Source organism: Pongo pygmaeus, chromosome 9 (assembly GCF_028885625.2).
Source record: "Pongo pygmaeus isolate AG05252 chromosome 9, NHGRI_mPonPyg2-v2.0_pri, whole genome shotgun sequence".
Classification (NCBI taxonomy): domain Eukaryota; kingdom Metazoa; phylum Chordata; class Mammalia; order Primates; family Hominidae; genus Pongo; species Pongo pygmaeus.
Genome location: NC_072382.2, coordinates 59,234,906 through 59,262,500, shown reverse-complemented (window position 1 = coordinate 59,262,500; position 27,595 = coordinate 59,234,906). Strand labels below are relative to the sequence as shown.

The window sequence follows — 27,595 nt, the reverse complement described above, 5'->3', positions numbered from 1 at the left end:
TGAATTCAACATACAGGTGGGAAGAGCCCAGAGTCTGAGAATATGACTTCTAGTGATATCGTCTGAGCCTTGAACCCCATTGTTTCTAAAGCCAGGTCTATCTTGAGCTTTTCAGTGACATGAACCAATAAATTCCCTCCTTTTAAAGGTAAATTTCTCTGTATTTTCTGTTATCTGCAGTCAACAGTCCTAATACACACCACCACTAATAAAGGAAGCATCTGCCTGTATGAATAAAGAGAGAAGCCTCTGGGTGAGAATCACAGAGGGAGCGAATGAAATGCTACTGTTGGGGCCACCCACTTACAGAGATGGAGCTTTTCCAAGGCAAAACACCAAACTGGAAGACAGGCAAGATTTAGTCTGCCTGACGAATAATTTTAACCAACCAAATGTCTGAACATCTTATTCTGGAAAAATAGAACACTTAATAAGTCTGTATTTGCTTGGCTGAAAATTTCAGCTCTCAGAAACTTATGGAGAAATGCTCTTATGTCTTTATTGTGACTCAGAAGCTGGAAAAACTTGTGTTTTTTATTTTGTTTTAGTTTCTTGGGCTTTTTTGTTTTTGATTTTTCTGTTTTTTGTTTTGTTTTGTTTTGTTTTGTTTTTCAGACAAAGTCTCACTCTGTCGCCCAGGCTAGAGTGCAATGGCATGATCTTGGCTCACTGAAACTTCTGCCTCCTGAGTTCAAGCGATTCTCCTGCCTCAGCCTCCTGAGTAGCTGGGATTACAGGAACCCACCACCAAGCCCAGCTAATTTTTGTATTTTTAGTAGAGATGGAGTTTCACCATGTTGGCCAGGCTGGTCTTGAACTCCTGACCTCAAGTGGTCCGCCTGCTTCGGCCTCCCAAAGTGCTAGGATTACAGGCATGAGTCACTGCACCTGGCCTGTGTTTTTTATTTTTAAAGGGACGAAACCTTGGGCAAACATAATCATGGAGTTTTAAGAGTTTATTAAGAGCATAATAAGAATACATCTCAATGTGAGAGAAAAACTAGGGATGATACAATGGCCTGAGACTAGGGAAAGGGGAGGAGCCCTTCCAACACCAAAATCTGATGCTAAAAAATACCCAAATCTCAGCTATCTAGATTAATCCTCAAGGGTTCTAGCCAGACATCATTTATCAATCATGCATTTTTTTCCTATAAAGTTCAATCTCGTTCTCAAATTCTCTCTCACCTAGCATCCTAGTCAGCCACAATGAATTGAGCAAAGTTGGGACACTAGAAGAAACCCATTTTGCCATTTCTAGTGTAATAACACAGGGAACTCTTGAAGCTCAAATTATAAAAGGACATGTACAAGAAATGGAAGGTGGGGCACAAATCCATAGTGGAATGGGTCCACATGAACAATGGCAGAAAAAGTAAAGTCTAGAAGGAGCTGTTTGTTTATTCAAAGTAAAACAAAACAAAAACAAAATTTCTGTTTATTAAAATAAATGGGGGTTTAAAAAAAAGAGATGTAGGTGTCTCTGCTTAGGGAAGATGACCCAGCATAAACAGAGAAGGCAGAATTCTCCAGCTTCTGGGTTTAATTCCACATTTTCATTAAGAAGAATGACCTTAACCAGGAAAAAGGGAACAAACCTGGTTAAGAGAGCCTGAAAGTCCACGATGGGGAGGAAGAACAGGAAGCCCTACTCTCCTGTAGTTGAGCTCCAGGCCCAGCTATTGGTGGTGCCCCAGCAACATAAGGGAAGTTGGGCTTGAGAAACCTATTGGGTGATCTCCGAGGAATCATAGGGAAGGGGGGAAAGACCAGAATATTAGAAACTGGCAAACAGCATTCTGATTTTCAAAGAAGAGGAAAAACAAATTCCATAGCCTATTATCAACCTCTGCAAGAGGCTAAGCAGCACTGTTAACCTGGCAGATTTCAGAGCACACAGGAAAGGAGGCAGCAAGAAAAGGCAAACAACTCAGTAGAAAAATGGGCAGAGGATAGGTACAGGCAATTCCCTTAATAGGAAATACACGTGCCCATTGAGCTGGGCATGGTGGCTGGTGACTGTCATTTCAGCTACTTGGGAGGCTGAGCTAGGAGGATTGCTTGAGGCAAGGAATTCGAGACCAGACAGGGCAACATAGTGAGCCTCTGTCTCTAAAAAATGTTTTAAAATTAGCCAGGCATGATGTGGTGGCCCACAGCTGAGGTCCCAGCTACTAGGGAGGCTGACATGGGAGGATTGCTTGAGCCCAGGAGTTCAAGGCTGCAGTGAACTATGATCATACCACTGCACTCCAGCCAGGGTGATAGATAGAGACTCCGTGTCTTAAAAAAAAAAAAGTGGAAATAAATATAAAAGAACCTAACCATCATGGAAATATACATTAAATTAAGATAATCAGATACTATTTATGTATCAGACCAGTAAAATTAAGACATAACATCAACTATTGGCAAAGATATGGGGAAATGACACACTCACTAGTGAAATACACAGCTTTTTTTTTTTTTTTTTTTTTTTTTTTGAGACAGAGTCTCACTCTGTTGCCCAGGCTGGAGTGCAGTGGCGCAATCTCTGCTCATCTGCTCACTGCAAGCTCTGCCTCCCGGGTTCACGCCATTCTCTTGCCTCAGCCTCCCGAGTAGCTGGGACTACAGGCACCCACCACCACACTCTGCTAATTTTTCGTATTTTTAGTAGAGATGGGGTTTCACTGTGTTAGCCAGGATGGTCTCAATCTCCTGACCTCATGATCCACCTGACTCGGCCTCCCAAAGTGCTGGGATTACAGGCGTGAGCCACTGTGCCCGGCCACACAGCTTTCTTTAAAGGGCAGTTTGGTGGTATCGATTAAAATTAAAAATGTATTACACTTTTACTCAGCAATCTGAAAGACTCACACATGCAGAGGCTTGTAGAAGGTTAATATAAAAATTTTAAATACAGGTTTTAAAAATACTCTACAATACATCTACACTATGAAATACCATGAGTAAAAATTAAAGGTGATTCATATATACTGATATTGAGTGATCCCTAAGATGTCATTATTCATGCTTTCAGAAAGCACAAAAGAAACCTATATATTTCTGTAAGTCCATATACGTATATAAATACATAGAAAATAGTTTAAAAGCCAATTAACCTGATCATAGAGATTACCTTGGGAAGGTGATTTGGGATATCTTTGTCTTCGGTTTTTGCATTTTTATACTTAGAATGTTTTCATTTATTATATAGTTAAATATACACTTAATATATATTTAATAATTTGTATATACTTAATTATAAATATATACATATATATACACACACACATATAGACATAGTCGGCCTTCTGTATCTAGGGTTTCATATCCATGGATTCAACCAACCACAAGTTAAAAATATTTAGAGGGGGAAAAAAGGATGGTTGTGTCTGTACTGAACACATGCAGACTTATTTTCTTGTCATTATTTCCTAAACAACACAGTATAACAACTATTTACATAGCATTTACATTGTATTAGTATTATATGTAATCTTGCAATCTAGCAATGATTTAAAGTATGTGCATAGGTTATGCAAATACACCATTTTATATAAGGGACTCTGAGTATTTTGGTATCTGTGGGGCTTCCTGGCACCAGTCCTTCATGGATACCAAGGAACGACTACATACATATACTGTAAACATATATATATATTAAAAGAATGAAAAATAAAGACCAGGAAACAGTGACTGTTGGGGACTAGCCTGTGCACTAGGAGTAAGATGTGTCAAATCTACCCAGTTTCCTTCTCCTGGGGTGAGAAGGGAAATGCCAACCACACTGTGAGCTGAGCCCTGCAGGCTACTGGCAGAGTCTTTCAGATCATTATTATGGAAACAATAGAAAAATGCAGGCTGGATGACAATGCTGGAAGTACAGCCAAAACTGACTTAGTTACTGATTCAGGGCATGGGGAAGCTCCTAGGGAAGTCTTTGGTCCTGTCCTGTTCAACATCTTCATTCATTCATTCATCGAATCTCTCTCACTCACTCACCAGACATTTGAGAGCTTACTATGTATCAGATGTTGTGCATTTAGATATAAAGACAGGCTGGGCGTGGTGGCTCATGCCTGTAATCCCAGCACTTTGGGAGACCAAGGTGGGTGGATCACTTGAAGTCAGGAGTTCAAGACCAGCCTGGCCAACATGGTGAAACCCCATCTCTACTAAATACAAAAAGTTAGCTGGGCGTGGTGGCGGGCACCTGTAATCCCAGCTACTCAGGAGGCTAAGGCAGGAGAATAGCTTGAACCCAGGAGGCAGAGGTTGCAGTGAGCCAAGATCATGCCATTGCACTCCAGCCTGGGCGACAAAAGCGAGACTGTCTCAAAACAAAACAAAACAAAACAAAACCAAGATACAAAGATGATATCTGCTTTAAGCCTAGGATACTGAAAAGTAGACAGAAGGGGGAAACAAAAACAGTGTGAAAAATGCTCAGACTGAAGTGCTATGGGAGATCCAGAAGGTAGGGCTTGACTATACCCTGGCCTCTTGATGGAGGTCACTATTTATAGCTGTATTTATATTTCATGAGGTCTGTACACTGCATGAAAGAGATCATAAAGCTAGGAAGTACCACGAATTCTGAAAACCACATATATGTGAGGTGGAAAGATTCACAAGCTAAACATACCAGTGCAATCCATTTCCAGTCACTATAAAGTTCCACCCTTAGGTTACAAGAGAATATGCTTGAGTTTTGAGGCCTCATTGAAAGAACACTGTCAAAGAGCAAAGTGTCAGGATAGGAAGGAATGGGCCCAATGTGAGATGAAGGCCAGATAAAGGTATACCCAGACTTTTTCAGGGCCACTCTGATCTCTCTCTCTCAGCCCTCGACTCCACTCATCTTCCTCTTGTTTTCTCTCAGGGAATCACCTACAGCCAACAGACTCAGGAATTTCAAGATCTCTGATTATATGCTTGGTTTAACTATTTCAGAGAGGGAGCAACCGGAAGATCACTCCCAGGTCAGCTCCCAGCAACATGGCAGTTAGTCTGTAGCAGATTTTCAGTTTGCAAGACCTTTCTTGCCTGTCCTCTCCCTACCTGGTGCCCCAAGGTTTTCCCTTCCACCATACATAAGAGAAGAAAAACCGAGAAGCCCACACATGCCAGTTTCCATGGCTGTGGATCCCAGGCAGTCATTTCACTCTTCCAGGCCTTAGTGTTTTTGTTTAATGAAGAAAGTTTATAAAGAGAGGGCAATGCTTAATATAAGTGAGTAAATGGAATCTCAGGCACCCAAGAGGACCTATCTGGGTCCCAATCCTAGTGTAGGAGGTGCTGTGGCAGGGACCCTCCATCAGGACTAACCTCTTCAGTGATGATCGAGACAGCACCTGTGCAGCCTGGTTCATGGCCCTGACCCAAGCGTTCATGTCCTCCTGGGTGTCGGCACTGAAGTAGTAGGTCCTCATGCCCGACTGCTCGGCCTGAGAGCCCGCCGTGGAGCTGTTATAGATGAGGGCTCGCATCCCCGTGTGCACAGCCTGTAGCATGAAGACAATGCAGGTCAGAGGGAGATTATCACACATTTCCTTTACAGGAGCAAAAGCAAGGAGGCACTATGGCCCTTCTAGACTAAAAGCCCAAGTACCACCCAACTTGTTTCCACACCTAGAAAACATCATAGGCTAGATTTCTCTTTCTTAGTGCAGCCAGGCCCAGTGACAGCTGTCTGTTCTCCATAGTAAAAGCCCTGCAGCTGTAACTGTTTCCTATTTATCTTACTCCTGCTTTGGGGGTTGGAAGTGTGCACAAAGTCAAGGCTTATGTGAGAAACAGGCTTTTCAGAAAACCCTCATTTCATAGAGGCAGACTCTTGGGAATCCCTGTTTTGGTTTTGCTAAAGCCTGTGATTCCTGCTTTGGCTATAATCAGACAAGAATTGACTCAAAACTGGCTGCAACAGCAGGTGGCTTGATGTGGATGTTCACTGTGCTTCACTGCTTAGGCATGAAGTGTGATGTGTGCTCCTCAAAGAAGCTGCTGTTCTATCTCTCCAAAAGAGGCACTACAGGAGGTGAGAGCAATCTGGCTGTGACATCTGTCACCCCATTGATCGCCAGGGTTGATTCGGCTGATCTGGCTGGCTAGGAGGGTGTCCCCTTCCTCCCTCACTGCACCACGTGCGTCCCTCCTGAAGCTGCACACCAGTCAAAGAGGAGGACCATCCCTGAGAGAGGAGGACCGGTCTTCGGTCAAGGGTATACTAGTAGCTGCAGTCCCCTGCTAGAACCTCCAAACAAGCTCTCCAAAGAGGCACTACAGAGGTGGACAAAGCTGAACAACAGTTAACTAAATATTCTTGCAAACCTACTGTGTCCTTCTGCCTCAAGGTGCTTTCACATGTATCCTTGCAAAAAAAAAAAAAAAAAAAAAAAAAAATCTCAAAAAAAGGTACTCAGAATGACCACTGAAAAATGACTGGGAAGATTTGCAAATTAGAGACAACACCAGTTTTTCCCCTTGTGCTCTGATAAACCAGAGACCTATCTTTTAAATTTGCAAGGAACAATCTCACCAAATCTACATAAGAAGATGATGTGAAAAGAGGAAGATTTACTGAGTACCTACTGTGTGTCTCCTAGGTACTTCCACAACTTTAATCTTATTGTAATCCTAACAGCCTTGAGAGGTGGAGACAGAATCTCTGTTTTACAGATGTAGCAAACAAAGCTCTGAGATGTTAAGTAACTTTCTCAGATTTCCACACCTGGTAACAGATTCTTCACAGCACTTACCATTACTTGATGCTATTTATTTTACACACTTGTTTATTTCCTGCTTATCACCTGTCTCCTTCCTCTACAAATATAAGCTACATGAGAGTAGGAACTTTGCTATTTTGTTCACTACTATATCCCCAGGAACAGTGCCTGGCACATAGTGGATGCTCAATAAACGTTTGTTGAAAGAACGAAGAGTTAGAGCCCAGGTCTGACTCCAAGTCCAGGCTTCTCTGTATATTGCTCCCAGGTTCTATCCAGAAGTGAGAGTGATTACACAGATAACTGGTTCGATACTCTGAATCCAGCATGAAAGGCAGACCCCATGCAAGGACCAGGCAGAGAAAACAAAATGAGAACCAATGAAAAACTAGACAATGACATGCTTCTGGAATCACTAATGGTCATAGATGAAAACCTCTCAAATGAACCTTCAGCATTTACTTCTCCTCCCTGCCCTCTTAAAATCCAGATCCAAAATGCATAGTAAAAATGGGCCTGCTTCTGACATTTACATATCTGAGTCCATCCGGCTTAGTGCCAAGGGAGTCTAGGCAAACTTGGCCTGCAGCCAAGGATCCCTATAGTGGCTGAAGCAAACCTGATATCCTTCCTTTGCATGTACAAGCTATCATTCACTATCACAGGAAGGATTCCTTCTATTTTAAGCAAGGTGGAAATGTGCCAATAAGAACAGAATAAGGCCAGGCACAGTGGATCACACCTGTAATCCCAGCACTTTGGGAAGCCAAAGCAGGTAGATCACCTGAAGTTAGGAGTTCAAGACCAGCCTGGGCAACATATTGAAACCCTGTCTCTACTAAAAATAAAAAAATAGCTGGGCATGGTGGCACATGCCTGTAATCTCAGCTACTGGGGAGGCTGAGGCATGAAAATTGCTTGGACCCAGGTGGTGGAGGTTGCAGTGAGTTGAGATTGAGCCATTGCACTCCAGCCTGGGTGACAGAGTGAGACTCTGTCTCAAAAAAAGAAAGAAAGAAAGAAAGAAAAAAAACAGAACAGAATAAGAAGGAACCTGTGCGTGTCTTACTGAAAATCAGCAGAAATTCTTGGAAAATATCCCCTGGACCATGATCCCACAAGATCTCTGACACACTCTCCCAGCCTTTTGTGCCCAGCCATAGAGGGTTCTGGGACAGGTACCTATCCCACTAGACACAAGCACAGGGAGCCCTCCAAGGTACAATAAAAACAGTAGATCCCTGCTGTACAAAAAATTCATGGAGCCAGCCTTGTCCAGGAAATCAACATGGGACATGCCTCAAACATGCAGACATGGGTTTGCATGTCTATTTGCGAATGAGCCTTGAGAGTTACATCTACCATTACAAAGGAGTTACACATAGATTGCAAATATAACCCTGGTCACTAATCAAACCAGCAGGTGCTGTGCCCAGCTGCTTTTGACTCTGAAGAACAGATTCCAACTGCATTCTGCCTGTGTGAGGGCATATTCAATGGATTAACTGTGAAGGCAAGAAGTACAGGGAGTTTCCTTTTCATCTGGCCAAGTGACCCAAGTCCAAAGTATCCTGAGCCTAGGACCCAGATGATGTGAATCTTCTCACTCCTGCCCTAGTCTCAACTCAGATGGTACTGTTTTCTCTGCTCTTTGCTTTCCAGTTAACATAATCCTATGAAGCAACTTTGCATAACTGAATAGAAAACAAGCTATGCCTAAAGGAAATCAGGATGTGAGTGAAGAACTTACCTCAAAGACATGATGCCCCTAGGATATGGTTGCTCTCCTGGCTATTGGACCTCAGTTCTAGACACAGCACTGGTGAAGGAGCCAGAATCCTCATGGTTCAAGCCCCTAACATCAGCCTTTAGAATAGAGAAACCTCAGTGGAAAATAGAAGAGCACCCAAAAGGCCAGGGCCCATAAACTGGCTGGCTAAGTTTGGAACTTGTTTAATAATAATGAATCATTTATTGAGTATTTACTATGTGAAAGGCACCCTACCAAAGTTGGAGGGACAGCCTTAAACAAGGCCATGACAGTTTATAGCCACATAGAAGAGAAATACTATGGACAAGTAACTACAGCTGTATTAAGTGTCATCAAGAAGGTCAGGATGCTGTGAGGAGAACAGGTGAGCCCAGCTAGATCCCTGAGGAACTGACATCGCAGCTGCCTTCTATGTAGTAGGTAGCCATTTAAGTAATAGCAGGGAGGAGCTAGGTAGCACCCCATGAAGGACACGTGCACGCAGTGTGTTCATCTTCAAGGATGAGGCCAGCATGACTAGCGCCGAGGAATGGAGGGGAAAACAGCATGAAGAGAGGCTGCCGAAGTTGGCAGGGCGAGACCACCAGGGCCTTGCAGATCATGTAGGGTTTTGTCTTAATGAAAGAGCAATGAGAAACTATTAAAGAGTGTTTTGTTTTGTTTTGTTATGTTGTTTTGCCTTGCTTTGTTTTGAGACAAGGTCTCGCTCTGTTGCCCAGGCTGGAGTGCAGTGGTACTATCTTCGCTCACTGCAACCTTCGCCTCCCTGGTTCAAGCAATCCTCCCACCCCAGCCTCCTGAGTAGCCTGGACTACAGGAATGCACCACCACGCCCAACTAATTTTTGTATTTTTTGTAGAGATGGGGTTTTGCCATGTTGCCCAGGCTGGTCTGGAACTCCTGGGCTCAAGTGATCCACCCACCTTGGCTTCCCAAAGTGCTGAAATTACAGGCATGAGCCACTGCACCCAGCCTTATTAAAGGGTTTAAACTGGGGAACAATGTGCTCAGATTTTGTTTGGAAAGACCACTCTGGCTGCAGTACAGAGAAGAGGTTCGAGTCAGCAGAAACAGGTAAGGGGGGATGGGTCAGGAGGCTACTACAGGAGCACAGGTGAGAGATGGTGGTGGAGGCAGAGAAGGGGAGGAGCAGACAGGGTCTGGAGAGAACTTGCAGGTAATACCTGCAGGCCTTGGCAATGGACTGGATACGGGAGGAGAGGGAACACCAGGTATAAAGGATAAGAGTCTCAAGTTTACAACTTGCAGAGGTAGTGGTGACCATTTATTGAGATTAAGAAAAGGGGCCGTGTGTAGTGGCTCATGCCTGTAATCCCAGTGCTTTTGGAGGCCGAGGTGGGTGGGTCAGCTGAGCTCAGGAGTTTGAGACAAGCCTGGCCAACATGGTGAAACCCAGTTTCTACTAAAAACACAAAAATTAGCCTGGCGTGGTGATGGGCACCTGTAGCCCCAGCTACTCAAGAGGGTGAGGCAGGAGAATCTCTTGAACCTGGGAGGCAGAGGTTGCAGTGAGCGGAGATCACGCCACTACACTCCAGCCTGGGTGACAGAGCAAGACTCTGTGGAAAGCAAAAGGAAAGGAAAGGAAAGGGAGAAAAGAGAATAGAAGAGAAAAGAAACGAAACAAAACTTCTCACGTCCAACCTTTAGGCTGACTCCAAGCAGCACAGTGAACAGGGTAAGAACTTGGGCTCTTAGAATCAGCCTGAGGTCCAAGGTGGACTCTGCTTCTTGCCCACTGGGTAACCCTGGGTAAATTACTCAACCTCCTCATGCTTGTTTCCTCATATTTAAAATGGAACTATGGGTAAAAGTAGCATTTACCTTACAAGGCCATGTGAGGATGAAATGAGATATACACTGCTTAGAGCACAGCCTGGCATCTGTAAGGCTCAAAAGATGTCAGTTGATGTTACTGAAGGAGCAGTCACTTGAGCAACATAGGGAGGTTGGCTGAAAGAGCATTCTGGAAACTTTAAGACTCTTCTTCCTCCCTCTCCATCACAAATTTATAGGGAACTAAATACAAAATACAATAAGCCTGAACCCACCATATCTTGGGAGGTATAAGCACTGTCATTGGCCACGATTCCAATTACACATGAATGCTCCCTGTGGTCTCTGTCTACAGAATGGGACTAGCAGAACTAGCTGATGAATCAGATTTCCCGGTGAAAGGTCTGGGTGGGTGAATCAACCATTTACAGTGCAGTGAGACAGAGCTGTGGAAGTAGAGAAAAAGGGTACTTAACCTGTCCAGAGGGCTCAGAGAAGGCTTCCCAGACAAGGTGACTCTGAGCAGAGAACTGAAGGACAAGTAAGAGTTGGGGAAACAGCACTCCAGGCTGTGGCTGAAGTGTTTTTTTGTTTGTTTGTTTGTTTGTTTTTGAGACAGAGTCTCGCTCTGTCGCCCAGGCTGGAGTGCAGTGGCACAATCTCAGCTCACTGCAAGCTCCATCTCCCCGGTTCACACCATTCTCCTGCCTCAGCCTCACGAGCAGCTGGGACTACAGGCACCAGCCACCATACCCGGCAAATTGTATTTTTAGTAGAGATGGGGTTTCACTGTGTTAGCCAGGATGGTCTCGATCTCCTGACCTTGTGATCCGCCCCCCTCTGCCTCCCAAAGTGCTGGGATTACTGGCTGAGCCACCACGCCCGGCCAACTGTGGCTGAAGTTTAAGTAAAGGCCTATAGGCAAGAAATGTCCTGGGGCCTTAGGCAACTGCATATGGCTAGAGGAAAGACATAAGATAGGAGTGGCTAAAAATGTGGCTGGAGATATAAACTGGCACCTCGTAAATCACAATTGGCTTAATCAGCTGGGCACAGTGGCTCACGCCTATAATCTCAGCACTTTGGGAGGCCAAGGTAGGTGGATCACCTGAGGTCAGGAGTTCAAGACCAGCCTAGCCAACATGGTGAAACCCCATCTCTACTAAAAATACAAAAAAAAAAAAGTTAGCTGGGCACAGCGGCAGGTGCCTGTAATCCCAGCCACTCGGAAGGCTAAGGCAGGAGAACTGCCTGAACCCGGGAGGCAGAGGTTGCAGTGAGTCAAGATCGTGCCATTGTACTCCAGCCTGGGCGACAAGAACGAAACTCTGTCTCAAAAAAAAAAAAAAAAAAAAAATTGGCTTTATCCTGAAAGCAATGGGGAACCACTGAAGGGCTTATGGTAGGAATACAACCTGAACAAGGGTGCAACTTAGGAACAACATAGAGGATGAACTGTAGGCTGCAGAGGAGTTCCAAGGCTGAATCAGCAACAGCCAATGCTTACAGAGCACTTACTATACACTAGGTCCTGCTCTATAGTGTGCTTCCCAGGGGAGGGATGGTGGTGGCCAACACAGAATAGTGGCAGCACAAGTGGAGAGGAGGAGATGAATTTGATAGATATACAAAGAACAAAATCGAAAGGAGAGAGAAAAAAGGCAGCTCTTTCTTGTTGTCTTCTCATCCTGTAATAATACACATGCTGATGCAAACTTGAGAATATAAGCCCTAAAAAAGCAAGGATTTTGTCCTATTAATTGCTGTATCCCTAGCATCTGTTATACTACCCCATAGACAATCAGAGTGTGCAACAGAAGTTTTCAAATAGAACTACATAAGTGAAAAACCATGCCTCTTGGCATGTCTTCAGAATCTAGAGCAGGGACCTTAACACTTTTTGTGGCATGGACATCAACAGTTCGATAAATCCTATGAACCTTTTCCAGAATGTTAAGCATGCAAAATAAGGGAAATCTATTATATTGAAATATAGTTCTTAAAATATTTTTTAAATGTGTGATCTAGTGATGCAGGTGTTTGTTTACTAACGTACTGCATAATGGATCTGGTGGCAGATGTAATAGTTATTGTGATTTTAAAATGGTGATGAGCATAAATGATATTTCAAGATACCTGCAACAACTGTAATGTGTTATGAAGATATCTATGGTTTCTATTGGTGACCAAGTCACAGGTACTGCTGATACACATTGTGACCTGCTTTCTTAATTGAAAGAGATGTTATATTTCAGTTAAAGGTTAAAGAGTAGGCCAAGTACAGTGGATACTCAGAACTGTCTCCAACAAGGTACCCTAGCACCAGTCTGAGAACTTCAGCTCTACATACAGAGAAGGACCAACATCAAAGACAGGTGTCAAGGCCAATCACAAAACACTGTGTATTCCTTAGTATGCCCACGAATATAGACCCTGAGCTGCCCCCAGGGCCTACCCTCTGGCCCCTAAAAGAAGGATGCTGCAACTCAAATGAAAAGATAACTCTTTCAGACTCACGGAACCATTGCCCTTTCTGGAGAACCATCTAAACACCACCAGATCTGTCTGTAGTAGCTTTTCTCTGCTCTCAGATCCTGAGGACCTCAAAGACCTCTCCCAAACACATGATACCTTCTGTCTCCCAGACAAAAGATTTAGGGAACACTCTTAGTAAAGTCTTTCTAAGAAAAATGTTGAGAAAAGAAAAGAAATCTAAGAGAGATTAAAGATGTTTGCCTAGAATCTACTTTCACACCTCCAATGAAGGGTTAAGATAAAAAATATATATATAGTTATGATATGTTACTTTAAGGATATGCCAAATGTTGTTCCCAAAACATCATATGCAACATCACTATCCCAATTGTTTGCCCAACTGGGCAGTGCTCAACTCTAGAAAGGAGGGTTTCCTAAGGAAGATTTTTCAGGCTGTAAAGGATGAATCTGAAAGGCACTGAACAAAATGTTTTCAGAGTCAGCAATAAGTTTCTAAAATGATACAATTAATGTCAATTCAAACCACCTTCTACCTCCTGTGATGTTTGTGCAGCAAGTGACCAAGATGAGACATGGAAGAAAAGCAAGGAAGAAGAGAAAATAATACAAAGTGGGAGCCCTATAAGAAAACTGAAAGAGAATAGAATTCAGGGCCAAGTTCTGCCTCTGTCATCTTCCAGCTTTGTGACTTTGGGCAAGTTTCTTAAGCTCTCATATCCTTCCCTCACCATGAGCATTAAATGAGGTCACGTGTATCAAAGTACTTCCCATGTCATGTTTTAAAGATATAAGGCAACAGTATTCCATGCAACATGACACAGAGCAGTATCCCAGTATCACCAATCCATAGCAATTCTGGATTAGCGTCACTCGAGGGAAAGAGAGGAACAACTCAAACCTGTTGATGAGTAAAGCCACAACATCAGCTCAGTTCTGTGCCTCCTTAGGAAGGAAAGGTAGAAGGAAGATGAGGCTGACTTTCCAACCACCAGCACCACCATGGCTCCAGATCAAGGTGTTGATGGAGACTCTCACTTTGCAAGCCCCTCACAGATGAAGGACCAGCTGCTCACACCATGGACACCACAGACCAACACTTTGCTTTATCCCTTCCAGAGAATCGCAGGCGTCTTACCTTGAGCTTTCCCGTGGTCCTTTATCTACAGCTGGAAAGCATGACTTCTGTTCAATCTCTGTTTTATGACCTATTATCTAGTGTTCATCTTGTGCCTCCAACATGGAAACGGCCAAGCAACAAGTGTAGTGGGGACAGGAGCCCCTACTCCAGCTTGACGTGTACGACATTGCCTCACATCTTAAGCAGCCAAGAGAGGGCCGTGCCCTGTGGCGACTGGCACCAAGGGCTGCTTGCTTCAGTGCTCTCTAGGACTTCCACTCCAACTGCCAGTAAAGTGGATCTTCAATCCACCCCACCCTTACCTTCCCTGGGGAACCCAAGATCTTAACACCTGCAGTGAAGGAAATCTGTGGAGGCCACCAACGGAGAAGACTCAGGACTCCCCATGTTTGAGCCTAAACACACCTTCCAAGAGCCTCCACACCTGACCTCACAGGTGCTACAGGGGGAAACTACAATTATCATGGCCTCACTCAGCCCAAATGGTACAGACACAGAACAAGCAGGAAAGGGGTTTTACTGGTAAAGGGATCTGCCTGGAAATCTTCTACGATCCAGAAGATAAACCAAATTTCATTCTAATTGCTTTTCAACAAGATAAACAAAGTGGACAAAGCTGACAGCCTCTTCAACATGCAGGCCCCTAACCTTCAATGTGAGTTTTCATAATACAATGGATATAAACCCATTATGAGGGGTCACCAGTTGCATGAAATGGCTGGATGCTAGTTAGGCTGGCTGAGTACAGTGATAAGATAGCTCAAGAAGGGCTTCGATAGGTAACCACAAGACTGGCAGTGACAGGAAGGAGGGGTCTGAATACTTGAACATGTCTGGGCGACTCCAAAGCTTAGAGTCAAATGACAGTACTGGTCATGTGATATTATTCTTGTTTAAATAACTTACAACTTTGTTAACCTGAATCTGAAACTCTCTAGCTTCTTAGCTTCTTCCCCCTCCAGACAAAAGCGACTGCTTTTATGAAGACATTTTGAGAACACAGTTTCTTTAGACAGAATGGCTGCATTAGAGGTGCAGGGGCAGTACCTTAAAGGAATATTTGCGGCTTATGCGATCCTCAGGGGCCACAGGAGAGATCACGTAGCTGGGCAAGGGGATGCTCCCAAGGACCGCTTCTTCTCGGCTGTCTTTGAATGGAAAAACGCATCAGAACAACCTTCTGGGCAGCTTCCCTGGGCTCATCCGTCCCACTGCTTCCAGAACTTCAGCCAAGTTGTTTCCTCCCCTTGTAATGTCCATCCTCCCCCAACCCACACACAGGCAAAGCTCTACCCATTTTTTTTTTTTAATTTTTTTATTTTTTGAGACGGAGTTTTGCTCTTGTTGCCCCAGCTGGAGTCAAGGGCATGATCTCAGCTCACTGCAACCTCTGCCTCCCAGATTCAAGAGATTCTCCTGCCTCAGCCTACTGAGTAGCTGGGATTACAGGCGTGCGCCACCACGCCTGGCTAATTTTTGTATTTTTAGTGGAGACAGGGTTTCACCATGTTGGCTAGGCTGGTCTCGAATGCCTGACCTCAGGTGATCTGCCTGCCTCGGCCTCCCAAAGTCCTGGGATTACAGGCGTGAGCCACAGTGCCCAGCCAGCTCTACCCATTCTTAAAAGCCTATCTCTTCTCTCTCTTCTAAGAAGCCTCCTCAGATTCTCCAGTGATGGAATTCACTTCTCAGTCTCCCTGAACTGCTTTGAAAGCACCAGTAGCAGTCTAGCCTTATCTTAAAAGTAAGCTCTTTCTCCACATTTTGAGATTCCCTCTTAACAACACATAGTCCCTAACTTTATGTTCTGGGGCTCCACAGAAGCTCAGATGGCCAATTCAATTCACCAGTTGCCCATCCAACATCCAATAAATCCAGATGACAGGTTACAAGATACAATCAATGATCCACACTTCTCACCTCTCCAGAGTACCTCAAAGGTGGACCTATGTCCCAAATGGGACAAAAACGGAAATGACTCTGAATCTTGAGACCCTTAGTAGCAGGCAAACTGGATTCTATTTATTTTAACCCAACAGATTGAACTTCCTGTGTTAGGACTGGTAAACCTGAAGTCACCAACCATCCACATATGTAAAACTGAACACTTCGGCAGGGTAACAGGCTACTTGTTAGCTCACCTTTATAGTAAAATAAGCAGTAATCAGCAAGCACAAACCACCTCCTTTTCCACAGCCTCATCCCAGAACTGTCCTGCAAAGCAAAGAAAACTAGTCAGGGTAATATCTGAGCATACTGTTGTCCCTTTCCAAGCATGCACAACCTGATTCCAGAACCAAATATTTGCCCATATTCACTGTTTTAATAAATTACCGTTTTATTGAATAGCCATTCTTTGAATAGGACATTAGAACTTAGATTAAATGATGATTTATCCTAAGAAAGAAGGGTTTTTATTTTTGTCTCCTAGAAGCAAATTAATGTATAATATTATAAGTCACTTTCTTCTAGAAAGTAAATTAAGAGAGGAATCAGCTCTTAACAAAAAGTTTTTGTTAAGATATAAAATACCTTCATTTATGCTGACTGGAAAACTGAATTTACATTAAACTATTGAAAAGAGTTTAAGTTACCTAATGAATTAAGTGAGGCAAAGTTCTCATTAGACTATGCTCAGTTCTGTGCCATATAGGATGTATTCTGCTGTTGTGTTTTCCTTCCATTCAATATAAAAGAATTTGGATTCTCTTTGCTATCAAATTGTCTCATAAGAAAAATCTGTCTTTACTCATCTGAAATGTAAATGTTTGTATTTATCAATAATGTTTTAAATTATTGTGAATACTTTTCAAAAACATGGCAAAGGCAGGAAAACAGAATGTTTTAGGGTGAGTTTTCTCTCAAACCTAGGAATACCCCAGAGCATCTTTTAGTTTTAGAGATGGCTGTTCACGTCTGTACTCCCAGTGTTTTGAGAGGCTGAGGCAGGAAGATCGCCTGTAGCCAGGAATTCAAGACCAGCCTGGGCAACATAGCAATACCCCAACTATACAAAAAAAAATTTTTTTTTTTCATTTAAAAAACAGAGATGGCTGTTAAATTGTCTTCCTTCTGCAGAAGTTTTTGACAAGCTTGAAAAAAACCTGACAATTTCTAAACTGAAATACAGCATGAGGATTGTTCCTCCTCCACTTACTAAAATGCTAAAAGCAAATGTAACTTGATGATTTCAACTATTTATCTGTTTCATCTTCTGCAAATCAACGAGATGATTTCTAAGGTCTTGGTACATGATATTTGCTTTGTTTGGAGACCTCTTATCTACGCTTCCATGCTTGGTTCAAATATCACTTCCTCCGGGAAGCCTTTCTGGACACTCCCCAGTATAGCCACTCTCTGTTGTGTGTCCACAGCACACAGATCCCTGTTATGGTTACAGCACAGCCAATGGGCCTGGCCCAGGTGCTGGGAATTATTTACAAATACTTCCCTCTCTCTCCATATGTTAAAGGGACATCCTTTGTTTAACGGGGACAGGGATGCAAACGGAAGAAGTCAGAGGGTTAAATGACTCAAGTGAGAAAAAGACAAGGGCAAATGTAAGAAAAGAGACGGACGACAGGGCTGTGAGGGGCAAGTGGGAGCAGGAGAGGGTGGTACCAGGAGTGTCCAACAGAAGAGACCGGGAGCTGTTGCAGCTGCCATGGGGCCAGAGCTGCGGAGGAAGATTTTAAGGGGACTTTTGGGATTTCTCCTGTGTGCTGTTCAATGTAATGCCCTCCTCTGTCTTCCCACAAAGCTTCACCAAAACTTACATTGCTGCTCTGATATTTTTAGATGCTATGCTAGGTGAGAGACAGGGCTGGGTGACAATGTGACAAGTGAGAGATATGCTATCTGCTTCTCCTGGTAGCTGATCAGTTCCTCGAGGGCAGGAACCACGTTACTTGCTCTTGATACTTGCTCTTAGCAACTTAGGACATGGCAGGTACTTTGCAGAATGGACGAATGAATGACTGGCAAGGAGAGAAGGAGAGCAAAAGAGACAGGGTCTCTAGCTCTGGGAACTCACAACCCAGCCGTGAACAGAGAACCCCAGGCAGGTCAACCGGCAGTGGGGATTCCAATGAAGAATGGCCTCAGCCGACACAGCCGACAGGGCTTCCTGAATGAATGCATGTCGGGGAAGGAGGATCTGGTGATAGTGCTGAGGTTTCTAACCTGAGTGCCTGGGAGAATGGTGGTACCATTACTAAGATCCGGAAAAAGCAGTCTCGGGGAAATGACAGGCCAGGGTGGTGAGGAGATGATGAGCTGAGTTTGGCTGATTTGGAATTTGAGACGTTAGGTGGACATGCATGCTAGACAAGGGGGAGAGGAAAAGATGAAAATTTTCAGCCAAATAATAACAAAGACTCTTTGACACCAGGAAGGCAAGTGCTGTTAGAGAACTGGCAGGAAGGCTGGATTCAAGCTGACCCACCCACACTGCGGCCTGGGCCCCAGGACAGCCAAAGTGGTCAAGTGGGTTTTGGGAGAGAAGCTGTAACCATTGAGCAGACAGTCCACTCATAAGAACAAACAGCAAATAATGCAGTGCAGCAGGTAGAATCCAGCTGCCTCAGACAAACTCAGGAACAGGAAGCTTATGTGCCCATCCCTGGCCCTAGCTTCCTGGGGCCAGGAAAGGAGAGAACTCAGCCAGAGCCATTTCCTCCAGGATTCTCACTCCTCGGCTTCCTCACCTGCTTGTGCAGCCAGCCCCTCACCACCACGGGAACATTGGGGTTCCTCCGAATGGCCTGGTCTCTCTTCCCAAAGCTGTGGACTTTATTGCTGGACTTTATGATCTACGGAAAAGCAGACTGAACTTTAGCAGCAGGGAATTTAAGGTGACACAAAAAAGCACTTGTATGTTAGGAGGACCGTCGGCTCTCTCTGCATCACTCTAAATGGCAGCACCCTTTGATCAAACGAACAGCCAGGAGACAGGGAACGGGCGTGCACATGGCCACAGCATTCTAATTAAAAGGCAAGCCCAAGACCTGGCAAACCTCCCAGCTGGGTCACAGAAAAAAAAATTAAAAGGAATTTTTCAATCAACTTTCAGCAGCAGCTGTTGGCTGTAATATGTTCCATGGCTTTCTGGAGCAAAGCTAATTTTTGGTCACAGCTTTTTGCCAATTTCCAGATATTTACCCCTCCTATCTGGGTTCATCCCTCAGCACTCTCTTCCTCTCCACAATGCTGGTTCTTTACCCTGATTCTTAGTGTTTCTACACCTGGAGCACAAACACTTCTGGGTCCTTCCCAAGGGCACCCTTTCTCAGGGCCTCATATCACCAAATCTCTCCAGGCTTGCTTTAACACACAGCTACATGTAAATAGAAACGTGGCCCTCCCAACCACACGAGGAAAGTGAAGAACATGCTCAAGGACCTATAGACACCAGTGCTGGGTCTGTCAGCAATCACCTGTTCTGTTGGACAAGGGACATATCCCTCTTGGCCTCAGTTTCCTGATCTGTCATTTGGGGAGAACACTTCTTATGGGTCTCTCTCACAAAACTATAGTGAAGATCAAATGGACTTCTGGTCACAAAAGGGCTTGGCAAAATATAAAAGAGGGGAAGGAAGGAACAAGTGGCCAGGAGCTCACCTTGGGTCCAGGCTTGGCCTCCAGGGTGGAGGCGGTCCCAGCCGTGGATGTTTCACTGACCATGCTGGACGGTCTTTGGTTTCTGTCTTGCTTCGACATATGTGGATTCGGCCTGTGAAGAGACAGGTGATTCCAGTGAGTAAGAGCCAAGCTACAGAGTAGGAAGTGCAGTAAGATCAGTTCCAGGTAGGAATTGGTTGTTGGGCCTTAGAACAACCCAACCCTGATTGTTTGGAGGCTGCCTGACTCCAGACTGCAGCCAGAGGGCCGCAATGTCCAGCCTGCCCGTGTGTTTCAAGGAATCAAGATGACAGATAGGCACATCTCCACAGCCTGACAACCCAACAAAGGAGGACAGACTGTCATCCCTGCTGTTGTCTGGAAGTCCCCACACTCACTCTCTTAATCAGGTGTCTATGACAACTGCCCCATCTGATGGGCATGCACAGATGTGCCACTCTTCTCAGCATGCAAGAGCAATCCATGCCCTCACACACACCTCTATTTCCCTGGCTCCCAAAAGAAGCTGTTTATAATTAGTAACAAGAAATCACTTGCGCACACAACCACACCCACAGATACACACAGAGAATCCCTTACATAAATGCCAGTGGGGCTTGTCTCCCAAAATAGACTACTCAACAAAGAGGCCTATTCCGCGAACACTCCATTTGCCCCAAAATAGAGCTATCAGAGATATTAACCCCTTGTGCTATGCCTGGTGAGCAGGAAGAAATGAAATAAGCCTTGGGCCCCCAGTAAGAATCTCTGGGGCTTCCCCATTAGCATCCCAGAAACATGGAACTTCCCACCAAGAAGCTGCCCTGGGAGGGCCAACTCTCTGGGAGCATCTCAGTGCGACACTCAAGAGCCACTGAAGAGTCCTTCTCACCTGCTTCCACAGATCCCCAGCATTTGCCAGTCTTTCAAGGCAGCGGTGACAAATCCCTCCACACAAATCCAGTACCTATCCCTGGACAGCTGGATGCCTGATGCCAAGACCCTGCTAAGTCCAGGATCAGCAAGCCTTCCTCAAAGTGGAAGTCTCCACGTTCTGTCCACTGCTCTGATAGGCAACAGAATCCAGGTCATTGGAGACAAGGCAGACCACAGAAAACTGAGGCTCTTTGCCTGAAGAGTGGAGAAAATCTGCTTTGGAGGCCTGGGCAAGGACCCTGAGGAGATGGAGCTAGAGAATCCAGGCAGGACGCAGCTGACGAAGCAGCACTCGTAAAGTCCTTCACACAGACACTTTTAGAGCGATACAATGAGGGAACATCCTAGTTTCCACCATGGAAATATACTGTTTTCTTCGAAGACCCTGCTGCTCAAAAGATAAGTGATCCTTTCTGTGCCCCGAGACAGAACCCAATATCCTACACCACAAGGGAAGTTCTCTGCAGAAGTAGCCGTGACTACTGCACTTTCCAAGCAATGTCAGCAGCAGGACCACTGTAGCAGGTACCAGCTTCCCGAAGGGCTGGGCCCTGTGGGATGCTTGGCAGCAGGAGATGCAAGTCCTACCAGGCAGAAAGAGCACTGGCTCCTTAGCAGCTCAGACACTCACTCCAGATTCCACGCCCCCGGCCTCCAACCCAGCCAGACTTTTGTTGCTGCTCCCCACTCAGAGGGAGAATGTCACCACATTTGCTGTTGGCAGAGGCTGTATGCAGCAAGATAACCGCTGATCAGGAGCAGGAAGAGGCTCCAAGAGGCTGCCTTGTCCATCCCCTTTCTCCAGACAGAACTATGTCCAAAACATCCTGGAACCTGGTCTTGTCTAACTCTTCAGACTTCTGGAGGTTGAGACAAGGAAAAAGAGCTCTCAGGTTGCTTCAGTTATGGCAGCTGTATCTCTAAGCTAAAATTCAGGACACAAGGTCCAACGACAAAAAAGATTTGTTTGATTTTTTTTTTTTTTTTTTTTTGAGATGGAGTTTCGCTCTGTCGCCCGGGCTGGAGCGCAGTGGCGCGATCTCAGTTCACTGCAACTTCCGCCTCCTGGGTTCAAGTGATTCTCCTGCCTCAGCCTCCCAAGTAGTTAGTATTACAGGCGCTTGCCACCAAACCCAGCTAATTTTTGTGTTTTTAGCAGAGACGGGGTTTCACCATGTTGGCCAGGCTAGTCTCAAATTCCTAACCTCAGGTGATCCACCCGCCTCGGCCTCCCAAAGTGCTGCGATTACAGGTGTGAGCCACAGCACCTGGCCTGTTTGGGATTTTATCAAATGTAATTTATTCCCACTTAAGACATTTTAGGCTTATTACAGAATATTTGACAAATACAAGAAAAAAACTGAGAGAAAAACATCACCCATAGTCCAGCTACTGAAAGGAAAACCATTTGTAACACTTGGTATAGTTACTCCCATTCTTTTTATATGCCTGGGTTTTCTGCAGGGGAAGGGGGTGGGGAGAAAAAGGGTGCTTTTTTGTTTACATATGATCAAAATTATATATGTGACTTCACATCTTCATTTTAAAAACTTATTGTAATGTAAACACTTTCTCCGTTAGTTTAAGCCAGTTCGACATCATTTCAAATAACTGCATCACATTCCATCAACTTTAGATGTGTCATTCCACCTCTACAGGACAAAGAAAAGACCATCTGGATTTGTGACTGGCCAGGAAATCCAGGACAAATAGCTACTTTTGCCATTTTTGCACCTTACAATCTTTAACAAATTTTTTTTTTTTTTTTTTGAGATGGAGTTTCGCTCTTGTTGCCCAGGCTGGAGCGCAATGGTGCAATCTCGGCTCACTGCAACCTCCGCCTCCCAGGTTCAAGCCATGCTCCTGCCTCAGCCTACCGAGCAGCTGGGATTACAGGCACATGCCACCACACCTGTACTTTTAGTAGAGAGGGAGTTTCACCATGTTGGTCAGGCTGGTCTCGAACTCCTGACCTCAAGTGATCCACCCGCCTCGGCCTCCCAAAGTGCTGGGATTACAGGCGTGAGCCACCGCACCCAGCCTAAAAAAAGATTTTTAAATCATCTCACCAGTGCAGTATAAAGCACCTTACAATCTTGACATTTAACTTGACACCCCCCAAACCCACATATTCTAACCCCACGTCTCCTCCCCATCCTAGCTTCTGGGATGTTAGCTGGCTGGACGTCAGTGAGGGGCAGTGATGGGCAAGGACTGGGGAAAGAATACAAAAACACACATGAAGACAGCTCGACTCCTCATGGTCTACATCGCTCAGCCACACCCATAGAAAGCTTATTAGGAGACGTGACTAAAGTTCAAACTATATATGCCCCAGGGAAGGGACTGTGTTGTCTACAAACAGGGAGGATGTCTTCACCAAGGCCCCCCATGAGCAGGGACAGCTCCCAACTCAAGGAATAGACTCAATTCATACTTGGCAGTCCCTGACCTGGCTCTTTGAAAGGACAAGGCACACACAGCTACCCACTTGTCCAAGTAACAAGATCGGCCTTCAGAGGATGTTTCTTTGACGCTCTCAGTGTAGAACATGATCTCTCAGGTTTTCTAAGGATGACTATGACTTTTGGAAATAACTACAAGTTATCTGGAATAACAACTAGTTAAAAAAAAATGGTGGTTATGCTTGGGGATGCCATTTGTTATCCATATGAAAAAAGTCTCAAAAACAATTTTCTCACTTGGCTGAAAACCTGGCTCTGATGGAAACTTCTAGTGGTGGTTTACCACAATGGGTAATGAGCAATGGGACATCAACAGTGCATATGTACAGCCTCCCGAAGAGACAACACTGAAAGGAACATCCTTCACTTGGATGAGGGCATTCTGATACATTTGCTTCAGCCAGTTACATCCCACAGGCATGTTTCCCATTAAGAGCCTGGTGGGGCAGACAATGATTTGTCCTCAACTCCTCAGAATGAGTGCACTCTGCTGACGAGTCTCACCTAAGAACCGAGTCTCATCTAAGAACCATCTTCTCTTCCCAGAGAAGAGCCTGTGCCCCTGAGCTGAGCAACCTTGAAAGGCATTCAGTTCCCAGCAGCATGCCCTCAGGCACACTGAGTCACGCAGACCCCTGGGAGAGGAGACCCAAAAACCTGCACACACAGACTGCTGCTGTCCTCAAATAAAACCTATTGACTTAAAAGCCTGTTTGCCAGGTTTCTGTGTTATCGGAAATCCCAAAGTACAATGGGATGATTTGAACAAAGACTTCTCTCTCCCTGGTTTGGGCTACATGAATGCTGATTATTTTGCTGGAGGATTGTGGGCTGAAGATGAAAACAGTGAGCTAGAGTTTGAACCCAACCTCCTCCCATGTGAAATGAACAAAAGAACTTAGGACTAGACAAAATCAGTCTGCGGAAGCCCAGTTGGAAAGTGACTTGATTTTTATCTGAACTTTGTCAAGGATGTGTGAAGTGAGCCTGAGCAGGAAGACACTTTCTCTGTCCCTATCTATAAAAGGAGTGCTTCTGCTTCCTGCATATTCGGCACTAAATGCATATGACACTGACAGATGTAGTAAGAAAGAGAGGTTATAGATACAGAAGCTATTTTTTTTTTGTTGGGTCTGAAATTAGGTGGGTTTGGTCAATGAGATCTGGTTAATGGGAGCCTCTCAATCAACGGTGTGAGCTGAAGCAGAATGAAGGAATCAGAGCAAGATGTCTATGATGCTGCAACAAGTGGTCACCAAGACAATGATCACCACCTCTTCAGGACAGGTACACAAAGTCAAGCAAGCAGAGGGATTAGGCTGTACTTGTTGAGCACCTACTGCATGCATGCCAGGCACTTGGCCTGCATTATCTCACTTAACCCTGCCAAGTCAGTTTTAGTATCTCTATTTATAGAGGAGGAAACTAAGGCTCACAGAGACAAATAACTTATTCGAGATAGAAACTGGACTCCAAAACCTGGGCTTTGCCACAGAAAGACCCTATGGCAGGTCCCAAGGTCTGAGAGAAGCAGGCTTTTGCTCTTTTCAGCCCTAAGACCAACCCCCAGGTCAAGGAAATCTTGTGATGGTGGAAAGAGCAAGAGCCCAGAATAACTGGATCTCAGCCAAGTCCTGCAGCTTACTGACTCCTCCACAAGTCACATCAGTTCTCTGGACCTTGGTGTTCAGTTTTGCAAAATAAGTGGAAACCACCTCTCATCTCACAAAGTAGTTGTGTGGATTGAAATGACACTGAAAACCATAAAGCACCCATGGCATACAAAGCATTATTTGGAACTGTTACCAGTGAAGACCCCAGAATTTAAATCCCAGCTACACTTTATTTCCAAGGCATATGTCTCCAGAAAGCTCAAGGTGCCAAACAAGTAACTTCTACACAACAGTCATCTCCTATAAACATCCCAACAGCATCTTATAAAAAAAAATTGTTTAAAGCACAGTAATTCCGTGGCTGGAGGACTGGGTTCCCATTCTTTCCCCAGGAGAACAGTAATGTCAAGAATCATCAAGGGCTGGGAACAGTGGCTCCATGCCTATAAACCTAGCAGTTTGGGAGGCTAAGGCAGGAGGATCATCTGAGGCCAGGAGTTCAAATCCAGTCTGGTCTTGAGACTCTGTCTCTATTAAAATTAAAAAAAAAAAAAAATCAGCTAGGCGCAGTGGCTTAGGCCCGTAATCTCAGGCCAAGGCAGGCGGATCACTTGAGCTAAGGAGCCCAAGACCTGGGCAACATAATGAGACCCCGTCTCTATGAAAAATACAAAAATTAGCCGAGAGTGGTGATGCACGCCTGTAGTCCTAGCTACTCGGGAGGCTGAGGCACAAGAACTGCTTGAACCTGGGAGGCAGAGCCTGTATTGAGCCGAGATCACATCACTTCACTCCAGCCTTGGCACAGAGCGAGACTTGGTCTCATTCATTAAATAAATAAGTCATCGACGCTATGATGGGAGGTTAGAAAGCCATAAGGAAACACAAATCTTTTACTGAGAACACCTTATTAAATGACACCTTTATCCCATTAATTCCTGGGAAAGTTGGCCCCCAAAGTCATGCTCTGTCCTCAAGGAATCTACACACAGAGAGCTCGGCTAAAACTACTGATATAGAGGAAAAGTAAATGAGAAGAGGACACACAAACACCAGCACTTTTTTTTAGTAGCTTACACCCATCAGCTAAGGGTTTGGGGAAAGCAATGCACAATGAAAACTAGGAAACAAAAGAAAGCTCTTATCCCAAACAGGCAGACACCTCCCTCCCACACCCCCTCTTCTCAGAGAAAGAGACACACACAGACAGACCGCCAACGCTCACTGTAAACTCCCAACAGCCTGGGGGAGGCTGTCTGACACGGGTTTTCATTCAGCAACTGTGGTCTCACTACTCAACTATGGCTTATTGTGTTCCTTCTCCTTCCCCCTCAAGTCCTTTCTTGAACACAGGCTGCAGTTCTTCACCCCATTCTACCCCAGGAGCTAGAAACCAGCCCAAACAGTAGCCTCTCACCTGGCATGAAAATAACCCCATAAGCACTGTGTGCCGCCATCCCCACCTCCCCACGCCTGTTCCTCAAATTGGAGTATTGCCCCAAACCTGGCACAAGTCCTTTTCTGTTGTATGACCCTGGGCCAGTCTCTTCTAACCAGTGCCTTTGGTGAGCCCTCTTCTAGCCTATCTGCTCCTCCTAGCTTAACAAGTAGCTACTTCTCTCATTAGATAATGATATTTTTTATTGGAGATCTGAGCACATCCAAGACTAGCGGGAGGTAAAAGAAGAGGACAAGAAGGGAAGTCACAGGAAGAAACAAAATTACTACTTACAGGAAGCAGCTTCCCTTCCTCACACAGCAAAGCCACCACTGCAGCATTTTTGCCCAGCACAGACAGAGCCAAAGACAGAGCCAAAGACATGGTTGCTGTGTGGCAATGACTGCATCCCCAATGCCGATGCCCTTCAAAACAGCAATACCAAAGGCCCAGCCAACACCCAGGTGTTTGAATGAACTAAAGGCCCCATCACCATCTCTTCCCCTACGTGCGACTATCACAGACACTGTCTCCTAGTCCAGGGAAGAAAACTGAACAGTCAAGTTTCTGCATCTGCTTGCCAGGTGTTTCCATTTTTCCTCATTTTTCTGCTACCATGGCAACCAAATACAACAGGCAAAGCTAGCCCAAGACTGCCAGCATCTAGAGACAAGGTGCTGGCTATATCAGCTGCAGACAGCAAAGCATCAGCCTCACAGCCCGGGGCTCAGCAGATGAGCAACAGGACAGACTCCTGTGGGAGTTTAGGAGCAACTCCCCTCTCCAGTGCTCTAAATCTCACTGCCAGCTTTACCAACTTGTAGCTGCAGGAGGAATAGGAGACAGCCATCTCCTAGCAGCAAGTGATACCCCGCCCCCGAACCCATAATCAGCACATGCCATAGATGAGTCTCACCCTGCAACCTGCAAAATGAACCGCCTTTAGCAAAGAGGTCAAAGATCTGGAAGATAATTCTTACCTTTGGAAAGACAGTATCTTTTTTAAGTGCTATCCTCCAAACACCACTCACAACATTCCAGGAAATTCCAACTTGTGTTTCTTTTCCAAATAATCCAATGAGAAAACTGAAGGCTGCTCAGACCCCAATGGAAACAACAAGCTAAACTCACTGGGATGCCAGGAAAGGCAGGTCAAGCAAGGGCACCCTCCAGGTTTGGAGCCTCCAAAGTGATCCTGCATGCCTTGCAGCTGGCGTCTCGGCACACAAGCGGGCCCCTGAACTTCCTAAGCGCACACTCTCTTCTCTCAACCTTAGGCCCCACCTCAACATCAAATGCTTGGCAGAGCCTGGGGATCGGTGTACACAGCCTGCTGTCAGTCAGCTGCTAGCGTCACTGCTCGGGAACGCTTCTCTCCTCTTCCCCGAGAGCTGCAGAGGCGTTTGTCAGTGGCTCCCTGGGCAGCCCAGCACTGAGGAGAAAACACTACTGTGCATGAGCACCAAACATCAAAACCATAGTCCTGGAAGTTCTGTGTCAAGGACTACCCCTTTAGGAGGGGCCCTGCGTGTGGCTCTTTTAGCCAGAAAGGGTCTGGCTTCAAGCTCACAATTCAAGAAAGTCACTGAGAATCAGGAAAGAGGCTTAGAAG

At 45.2% G+C, this 27,595-nt stretch overlaps 1 protein-coding gene across 5 annotated transcripts in view; it reads right to left on the bottom strand.

Annotated features, from left to right (window-relative positions):
- Positions 1-27,595, bottom strand: part of PLEKHA7 (pleckstrin homology domain containing A7) — a 234,643-nt gene that overhangs the window by 62,066 nt on the left and 144,982 nt on the right. For all 5 annotated transcript variants that reach the window (XM_054438787.2, XM_054438786.2, XM_063671123.1 and 2 more), the window contains exons 5-9: positions 19,532-19,643; positions 18,619-18,723; positions 16,054-16,126; positions 14,960-15,060; positions 5,314-5,489 (exon numbers count right to left, since the gene is read on the bottom strand). In XM_054438787.2, coding sequence (XP_054294762.2) covers positions 5,314-5,489; positions 14,960-15,060; positions 16,054-16,126; positions 18,619-18,723; positions 19,532-19,643 — 567 coding nt within the window. The remainder of the gene's footprint in view (positions 1-5,313; positions 5,490-14,959; positions 15,061-16,053; positions 16,127-18,618; positions 18,724-19,531; positions 19,644-27,595) is intronic.